This window comes from Neofelis nebulosa, chromosome 1, assembly GCF_028018385.1.
Source record: "Neofelis nebulosa isolate mNeoNeb1 chromosome 1, mNeoNeb1.pri, whole genome shotgun sequence".
In the NCBI taxonomy this organism is placed as follows: Eukaryota; Metazoa; Chordata; class Mammalia; order Carnivora; family Felidae; genus Neofelis; species Neofelis nebulosa.
The window spans coordinates 163,329,579-163,339,684 of NC_080782.1; the positions used below are offsets into that span (position 1 = coordinate 163,329,579).

At 42.7% G+C, this 10,106-nt stretch overlaps 1 protein-coding gene across 1 annotated transcript in view; it reads left to right on the forward strand.

Annotated features, from left to right (window-relative positions):
- The window catches only part of ANKRD10 (ankyrin repeat domain 10), a 33,435-nt gene extending 27,609 nt beyond the window's left edge, over nucleotides 1-5,826 (forward strand). Inside the window, exons 5-6 of the mRNA XM_058742600.1 lie at nucleotides 815-910; nucleotides 4,252-5,826. Coding sequence (XP_058598583.1) covers nucleotides 815-910; nucleotides 4,252-4,727 — 572 coding nt within the window. The 3' untranslated portion in view covers nucleotides 4,728-5,826. The remainder of the gene's footprint in view (nucleotides 1-814; nucleotides 911-4,251) is intronic.
- Nucleotides 5,827-10,106: the final 4,280 nt, after the last annotated feature.

Sequence of the window (10,106 nt, forward strand, 5' to 3'; positions counted from 1 at the left end):
ACTTCCGCTCCAAATGTCTTGGAACTAAGACTCTTAAGGTTTGTTTCCAGTTTTATCGTGTGTTGGTGCACAGGCCTGTGCCTCACCAGGACACTATTGAGTCTTGACTTTAACCTCATTTTCTGCTACTAAAATTAGTGATTTTCGTTTTGAAATTTGAAGATAGTTTTAATGGTTGATGCTATTCAAGAATTATCTTAGTATTTATGAAACACAACTGAAAGAACATTTGGGGGCATAATAGAATATGCTGACCTTAAAAACCTATTTAGAAACATCTCTGGGTTGTACACCTGTTGTATTTTGTCCAGGTGACAGTCTTTAAATTTTTTTTTTTTTTTCAACATTTTTTATTTTTGGGACAGAGAGAGACAGAGCATGAATGGGGGAGGGGCAGAGAGAGAGGGAGACACAGAATCGGAAACAGGCTCCAGGCTCCGAGCCATCAGCCCAGAGCCTGACGCGGGGCTCGAACTCACGGACCGCGAGATCGTGACCTGGCTGAAGTCGGACGCTTAACCGACTGCGCCACCCAGGCGCCCCATAGGTGACAGTCTTAAAGGAGAATTTGTACCATCGAGCATACGTAGGATCAGTACCTGGAATCCCATGACTTTTCATTGAAACCACACACTTGAGGAGATGTTCTTTATTATGGAAAAGGGGGTTTCCCGGGAGTGTACTTGATTTATCAGCCGTCTGTGGATCACCAAGTTGTTGGCAGTTTCACAGCAGCTAGTGCTCTTGAGGCAACAGGATTATCTTGAAGGCTCTTAGGTCTGGGGATCTAAAATCGCCTTTGTGTTCTGTGCAGCTCAGAGCTCGGACTACTGCGTGCCGCTGGAGAATGGCGAGACGGAAGACGATGCGGACAGAATGCTCGTCGACAGAGAGTATGCTGCTGTAACAGGTGGGGGTGGACAGTTTCCTGTTAGCTGCGGCAACAGCCCCATGGTCGAAGACACCACACAGCAGGAGGGTGGTTCTGTCGGACCAAAAGAAATAGAAATATATACTGTGTCCGCAATGCAGACCCCTTGTCGTTGCAAGAACCAGTATGCATATTATTTCTAACATGAGTTTCTCTCACAACGTTTGCACTCTGTTGTCCAGCATTTTAAAGAATGTTCTGCCGTGTGCATATCTTGGGCGAGTTTGTAGACAACAAGGATACGAGTGTTTTGGGTGCACGTTGTATAGCTGTGAAAGCTGTTAAGTGCAATCTTCCTATTTTGATTTGAAACTTTTGCTTAACGTGCCTTGTTTAATTCTCCTGGGTTTTGCATGCGTCCCTTTCTGACATGTGACCTTTGGGTGAACGCACCGGACGGCTGTCCGTTGCCGGTAATCTCAGCAGGATAAAGGGCGGGGAGCGTGACCCGCTGTAGACAAGGAGCTCCAGCCGACACGTGGTTCTCACTCGTGACCGGTCACGCCGCTGTGGACTCTCCTGCTCGCCGCTCCCGGTCGCTCTGGCTTCTGGGGCGTCGCTGAACACCGCGCCTCACGAAGCACGTTTTGCATGCCCAGAGTGTTAACATGTTCAAACGGTTGATAGTCATTTTCAGTTTTTAAAACTCGAAGCCTGCATTTCTTTTTAGCATTTAGAATCTCTCGAGATTTATCCTTTCAGTTAACACTTTGCTCTGCCATTCTTCAGGTGACCCTGAAAACACGTTAGCTGTTTCCTCCTGTGTTGATACGTTTAGAAGGAGATACTGGTTGGTTGCTTGGTTGGTTTTTAAGGCTTTGTTAGTGTATCTCTGTGCTAAATTCTTCAGCGGGGTAGGAGATTATATGTACGGTTTCCCAGACGTACGTGAAGAAATCATTTCTGTTTACTAAAATGAGAGGGAAATGTGCACATCTTTCTAGAAGCTACAGGGTTGTTACGGGTGGATTCGCCTTTTTGCCAAAGAATTCAGTGGGTAGATTTTCTAAGGGAAATTTTGATTGGATAACACATTTAAAGACTTTGGCCAAAGACGAATAACAAAACTCAAAGCTCTTCAAAAATAAATAAATAAATGGCATTGCTACATGCTTTTAAAAAGGCAGGAGTAATCACTCTTTACTCTTCACGCACTAATTCCCTGGGTTTTCGGGCTGAACTTAATGCCGGGCTTAGGTGTAGATTGAAAAGGCCACGCTTCGTTTCAAGCCCAGCTCATCCAGCGGAGCAGATGCCACATTTCCCCTCAGCTTACGGCATTGTGTGCCGGCACACACACAGGGTACTGGGCTGCCAGGGATCCCCCATGGTGGGTGGGCAGACGGGGAGCAGGAGCGCGGGCCCCAAGGGGCGCCTGGAGCCAAGTGAGGATGGCCAGCAGGACACGGTCCCGGCCATGCGGGGGTCACAGCTCAGCCAGTCTCTGGGATACCTGCTATTTTCAGGCTCAGTTTTATTAGATACTCCATGACGACGTGAGGTTATCAGCTGGCCTCGATTTTGAGATTGCATAATGGAGCTAATTTACACTAACTGGGCACCGAAGAGAAACAACACACACACATGCACGCGCGCACGCACACACACACACACACACACACACACACACACACACATGGGGAACACTACATGGGAATAGTGCGTCTGGGTAACTCGGATTTCCAAGGTCATGCTCGTTTACCTTTTCAGGTCCAGTCACCTGGAAATGTACTATCCATCTTTGTGAAAAGTGCATCGTTATTTGTCCTAATCACTGTCAAGGTTGCCATCATAGTCGGGAGTTTGACCACCCAGGAAACGTTGTCTATATTTTTTAAAAATAACTGATATAAATGTTTCTCTGGGAATATCTTGTTTCATTTCTTTTTATTAGGTTCTTGAGACACTTGTTCTCTGGCCTTGAGTGTTTACTAAATGGAAAAGCTGCCATTTAATTTGAAAAAGAAAAATAATCCCTTATCCTCTGAAGAATTTATAGCAGTTTCCAAACTATGATTATCACTTAAATTGCCAGAAAAATGGATGGTTAATGGAATGTTTGGAAGGTGTTTTTGTTCACTGAACAAGCCGTGATCTTTTTGTTTGCGGGAAGATTTGTGGATCACACAGAAGCCTGGTGTCCAGACGCCAGTCAGAGGCGCACAGATGGCAGGTGGCGCAGCGGACAGCAAGCCCTGCTGGGGGGCAGAGACGCGTCCTCGCTGGGAAGGCAGTGGGACTCCTCTCCTCTGTATTTAATACCTTTCTTTAATAGCCCAGACCACTGAGATTAAATTCAGTGTCACAAGCAAGACCTGATCGTAGATGATCCTCTGTGCTGTTGAGCGAATCCCCACGAACACAAATGGTAGTCTTGAGTCTCCTCGTACCGAAAAATACCTCGTACTGGCTCTTCCCGTGGGTCCGCACGTGTTGTGACTGACTCTTCCCCCCCTCCCCCCATAAGGCATCCTCCTCTTAATGGATGTCTAAACAATCAACGTTTTTCCACCGTAAGTGATTTTTTACAGCAGTCCAATTAGGCGAAGCCTTGGACCCCGTTGTCCCTGTAAATGCTGAACTTGGAGGAGCCCGCCAGTTGGTGCCAATGTGCCGCTGGCCCCAGGGCGGACGCGGGAAAACACTTAGCGACTCGTTCTCTCGTCGCCGCTCTGCGCTGTGCCTGCGCCGCCGTGTGGCATCTCGCAGAAGTGCCAGGTGGATGCGAGTGGCGCTAAGACGTGACCTCTTGCGTCCGCCTCCCCGGCTTGAGAGGCGGGCGGCCTCTACGGAGCTCTGCGCCGCTGTCTCGCCTGGTCCCAGGAGCTGCCCCAGGCCCGGCTTCACGGACCCTTCTCTTTTTCCCTTAAGAGCTGCAGAGGTGTGGGGTTTTATTTTAGCTCCGTGGAAATCCTTCCATTTAGTTCTGCTGGACTTTTTTCTCGGGTGATTTTTAAAACTTCTTTCTGAAAGTAGTCTTAAAATGAGAACAGGTTTTTTTTTTTTTTGACAGCTTTTCAGTACTGCTGGTATTTTTCGTGCCGTGTTATTTGTCAGCTTAGGTTTTTAAACTCAGCTACTCGATGCTACTGAAATTCATAAATGTTTCCTATCTTACCAGGCAAGTGGCACTGTTGTGTTCTATTTTTAAATCTGCCAGTGCACAGTTTTCTACTTCGGCGAAGGAACCGGTCTGTTTGAGAGAAAAAACAAAAGCTAAATAAACCCTTTACAATTGTAGCAGCAGTGAAACATTTTTTGCACTTTCTCCTTCCCCCCCTGGTTCTGAATTTTGGTGACAGGTGTATTTCTTAATGCAGATGTGAAAAACAGTAGCTCCGTGTCGAATACATTGACAAACGGATGTGCCATCAATGGACACTTGGACTTCCCCTCCACGACACAGCTCAGTGGGATGGAAAGCAGGAATGACCAGTGCTTGACAGGATCTAATGGAATTAGCAACGGATTAGTGCCAGGACGGCCTTTTCCGAGTAGTCAGGGTTCTGTTTGTATTAATGGGACCGAGGAACCAGAAAAGACCGTGAGCGTTAACTCGGAGATGTGCGGCTCTCTGCACCTGAACGGGAGTCCAAGTAGCTGCGTAGCTAATAGACCTTCGTGGGTGGAGGACATCGATGAGAGTCTGCACTATGGGCACTACCATGGCTTTGGGGACACTGCCGAAAGCATCCCCGAGCTCCACAGCGTGGCAGAGCACCCTGGCTCCGCGAAGGGGGGAGACAGACACGGCAGTGGCGCCCTGGGGGCCATGCACCTGTACCACGGCTCTTAAGAGACGCACTCGCCCCCACCCCCCTGCAGCAGCCAGCTCAGTACTGAAGTGGCATGGATTTGAGGGAATGCTGCGACTTGTACTATTTTTTTATACTTTAGCTTTCTGGAAAAAATAAGCTTTTATTGGAAAAGTTCCTCCCGAGTCCCTATTGTATGCACGCGTAGGGCTTATTAAGTGCATAGCTGTTTCTTTCACAGGATGGTGAGCCTCTTCTGGAGTTTAATTTTTCTCCCGCCAGCCGCAGTGTTTTCTTTTGAATACCGTCACCTTAATTGCCATTATTCCTTCAGTCAAATTAAATTATATCTGATCAGCATAAATTGGGGCCAGAAAATGAGGTGCCTGGTGATTCAACTCCTTGCACATAGTGATTTTGAAGAGCTTGCTTTTACTCTTTCCTGTAGAATTTGTGACAGAAGACAGCTCTTTCCCTATGCAAAGTATAGCCTTACAAAGATTTCTTGAAGAGAATGTTTGATTTTTCAGTCTTTTCATGGAAACTTTGCGACTTGCCATGTGGTGAGGTCTTGCTTAGAGCCACACGTAGTGGTTCGGGGGTGTGAGCGGCCCCTTCTTTAAAGCCGTGGCTCCCTGCCCTGGATTTCATTGAAAATACGTGCAGCCCGGGACTGACCTATGATATTATTCCACATTTCTTGCTTTGTCTCTACACCTTTTACCACAGATAACGGTTTCCTTTATAGGTAGTGGAAATTACTCTTTGTAGGAACTGCCAGGTCAGAATGTTTAACTGACTTTTTGACTTACATTTTCTTTTTTCCTCGTTTTTGTTTTTTGGGGTTTTCTGCTTTAAAATGTATACCACTATGTATATCCAGTCAACTGAGAGAATTTCGGATCTCTCTTAATAAAACTGCACTAAGTTTATGGTTTTATAGAAATTAGCTTTTGTTTAGGCAACTAGTGGTCACACTGTGCAAATATTGTAATGAATTTTTACTTTTCTGATTTTTGTAATAAAAATTGGTGAAGATCGAGAAAATGTCAGATGAACAAACCAATGTTCTAAGAGTGTAACTAACATGTTGTTTTTAAACTGTTCTTTACAAATTGAATAAAAAACTCTCACACTCGAGTTGTTCCTAGGGTGTTCTTTCTTTCCAAGGTGTGAGGGCCTGTAGGGCGCATCTGTGCAGGAAACAGGAAGGGATGTTCAAGTTCAGTATTGCCTTTTATTTTGCTTGTAAGATTTTACTTTACTCCCCTGATCCTGCCCATGTAGTTATTTCTTACCACTGTTTGATTTGTTAACATGTGTGCTTTAGTTGTATGGATACTTGGTCTCAGCTAACAGTAATGTCCCTGTGTGCTTATTTTCATAAAAGACAGCAACCCAAGAGGCTCCTGGGCGGCTCAGTCGGTTAAGTGTCCGACTTCAGCTCAGGTCATGATCTCTCAGTTCACGAGTTCGAGCCGTCTGTCGGGCTCTGTGCTGACAGAGCCTGGAGCCTGCTTCTGATTCTGTGTCTCCCTCTCTCTCTGACCCTCCCTCATTCATATCTGTCTCTCTCTGTCTCAAAAATAAAATAAAACATTAAAAAAACTGAAACAGGAGTGGTAAAGTGAGTGGAGACAAAGCTCAAACAAGCCTGGATGCGAGCTGATATTGACACTGGGTATGTAAATGTTCATTGTTCTGTGTACTTTGTATATATTTGGGGGAATTTTTTTTTAATTTTTAATTTTATTATTATTTTTTATAATTTACATCCAAATGAGCATATAGCGCAACAATGATTTCAAGAGTAGATTCCTTAGTGCCCCTCCCCCATTTAGGCCCTCCCCTCTCCCACAACCCCTCCAGCAACCCTCAGTTTGTTCTCTATATTTATGAGTCTCTTGTGTTTTATCCCCCTCCCTGTTTTTATATTATTTTTGCTTCCCTTCCCCTATGTTCATCTGTTTGGATCTTGAAGTCCTCATATGAGTGAAGTCATATGATTTTTGTCTTTCACTGACTAATTTCACTTAGCATAGTACCCTCCAGTTCTATCCACGTAGTTGCAAATGGCAAGATTTCATTCTTTTTGATTGCTGAGTAATACCCCATTGTATATATAGACCACATCTTCTTTATCCATTCATCCATCGATGGACATTTGGGCTCTTTCCATACTTTGGCTATTGTCGATAGTGCTGCTATAAACATTGGTGTGCATGTGCCCCTTCGAAACAGCACACCTGTATCCCGTGGATAAATGCCTAGTAGTGCAATTGCTGGGTCATAGGGTAGTTCTATTTTTAGTTTTTTGAGGAACCTCCACACTGTTTTCCTGAGTGGCTGCACCAGCTTGCATTCCCAGGAAATTTTTTTAAATTAAGACTTTAAGAAGACAAAGAATGATCTAGTACTTTGAAAACATATGGATGTCATTTTAACACTGACCAAGAATAAGCTTAAATTTTGCTCTGCATGTCTCACCAAAATTAAGTGCATCCTAAACTATTATAATAGTTAACTGGTTCTTAACTTTTTTTGGTCTGAAGACCCTGTTAGGTGCTTGTATACTTAAATACTAGTGGCAGACAATTGGAAAATTAGACTTTAAAAAGTCCATTTACAGTAACACAAAAAACCATAAAATACCTAGGGATATATCTTAAAAGATATTCAAGACCTCCACACTGAAAACTGTAAAACATTTCAGAGAAAAAAAAAAAAGGTTCAAATGAATGTTTTGGTTGAACTATGGAAAGAAAATCTATTTGCAGATGACATGATATATATACAGAAAGCCCTAAAGACTCCATCAGAAAACTACTAGCACTGATGAATGAATTCAGTAAGGCAGAATACAAAATTAATAAGCAGAAATCTATACATAATGGAATACATTAATGAAATAGCAAAAAAGAGACATTAAGAAAATCCCACTTACAGTTGCACCCAATATGATAAAATACCTAGGAATAACATTTAACCGAGGACTTGAAAGCTCTATACTCTGAAAACTATAAAACACTGGTGAAAGTAATTGAAGGAGACACAAACAGATGGGACGACATCCCATGCTCATGGATTGGAAGAACAAATCTTGTTAAAATGTCTACACTACCCAAAGCAATCTACAGATTTAATGCAACCCTATCAACATACCACCAGCATTTTTCACAGGGCTAGAACCAATAATACTAAAAATTTGTTTGGAACCCCAAAGGACTTCAAATAGCCAAAGCAATCTTGAAAAAAAGAACAAAATGAGCCATCAAAATTCTGGACTTCAAGTTATATCATAGAACTATAGTAATCAAAACAGTATGGTAGTGGCCCAAAAATAGACACAGATCAACGGAACAGAGAGCCCAAAAGTAAATCTATGCTTATATAGTCAGTTATCTACAGCAAAAGAGGCAAGACTATATGTTGGGGAAAGTCTCTTCAGATACTGGTGTTGGGAAAACTGCATAGTTATGTGCAAAAGAATGAAAATGGACCACTTTATCACACCACACACAAAAATAAATTCAAAATGAGCTAAATGTAAGACCTGAAGCCATAAAAATCTTAGAAGAAATCAAAGGCAGTCATTTCTTTGACATCAGCCATGGAAACATTTTTCTATATATGTCTCCTCTGGCAAGGGAAATAAAAGCAAAGTTAAACTATTAGGACTACACCAAAAAAAAAAAAAAAAAAAGCTTTACCACAGCAAAGGAAGCCACCATAAAACAAGGCAATCAGCTGGCTGGGAGAAGATATTTGCAACTGATATATTTGGCAAGGGATTAGTATCCAAAATATATAAAGAACTTACATAACTCTACACAAAACAGTCCAGTTAAAAATGGACAGAGGAGGGGCACCTGGGTGGCTCAGTCGGGTAAGCGTCTGACTCTTGATTTCCACTCAGGTCATGATCTCATGGTTCATGAGTTTGCATCTCGCATTGGGCTCCACACTGACAGTGCAGAGCCTGCTTGGAATTCTCTCTCTCCTCTCTCTGTCCTTTCCCTACTCCTGTGCTCGCTCGCTCTCAAATAAATAAACTTCAAGTTTAAAAAAAATGGATAGAGCATCAGAGTAGGCCTATAGGTGGCCAACAGACACATGAAAAGATGTTCAACATCCCTCCTCGTCAGGGAAATACACATCCAAATCACACTGAGATATCACCTCACACCTGTCGGAATGTCTAAAATAAACACAAGAAACAAGAAGTGTTGGCGAGGAGGTGGAAAAAAAATGAACTTCTTGGTGGGAATGCAAATCGGTGCAGCCACTATGAAAATATGAAGGTTCTTCAAAAATTAAAAACAGAATTACCATACGACCCAGTAATTCCACTACTATTAACCCCCCTAAAAAATGAAAACACTAATTCGAAAGGATACATGCCCCCTGTGTTTACTGCAGCATTATTTGCAACAGCCAAGATATGGAAGCAGCCCAAGTGCCCATCAATACATGAAGGATAGAGAAGAGGTGGTGTGTATATGTGTGTGTATATATATATATATATATATATATATATATATATACAGTGGAATATTGTTCAGTCGTAAAATAGAATGAAGTCTTGCCATTTGCGACAACATGGATGGACCTAGAGGGTATAATGCTGGGTGAAATAAGTTAGACAAAGACAGATACCATATGATCTCATTCGTATGTAGAACTTAAGAAGCAAAACAAACAAAAGAGACCAACCAAAACCAGACTTAAGTACAGAGAACAAACTCGTGGTTAACAGGGGAGGTGGATCGGTATGGATGAGACGGATAAAGGGAATGAAGAGCACACTTACCTTGATGAGCACTGACAAATGTATAGAATTGTTGAATCCCATTGTATACCTGAAACTAATGTAACACTGTAATTGTATTTAAGAAAAAGATACTCAAAACCCTACACTGAAAACTATAAAATATTTGAAAGAGAAAGGTTTAAATAAATGTTTTGGTTGAAGTATGTAAAGAAAATATGGCCTCAAACAGGTAATTGGTACACCAGAACTCTACAGTGGTAGTTTCTTCAAGGTTAGTTGCAGTGTTGAATCAGACCATATCAGTGAATTTTTCTTTCTTTCTTTTTTTTTTTTTTTTTACATTTATTTATTTTTAAGAGAGTCAGAGTGTGAATCAGGGAGGTGCAGAGAGGGAGAGGGAGACACAGAATCCAAAGCAGGCTCCAGGCTCTGAGCTGTCAGCACAGAGCCTGATGCGTGGCTCAAACCCACGAACCGTGAGATCACGACCTGAGCCAAAGTCAGACGCTCAACCGACTGAGCCACCCAGGGGGCTGGAAAATATTCTTTAACTGAGTTTTGCAGATCTTCCAAATGCTGAAACATTGTATTTATTATAAAAAAATCACCTTAATATCAATAACAGTCTCATAAAAGTTCACAGCTGGAA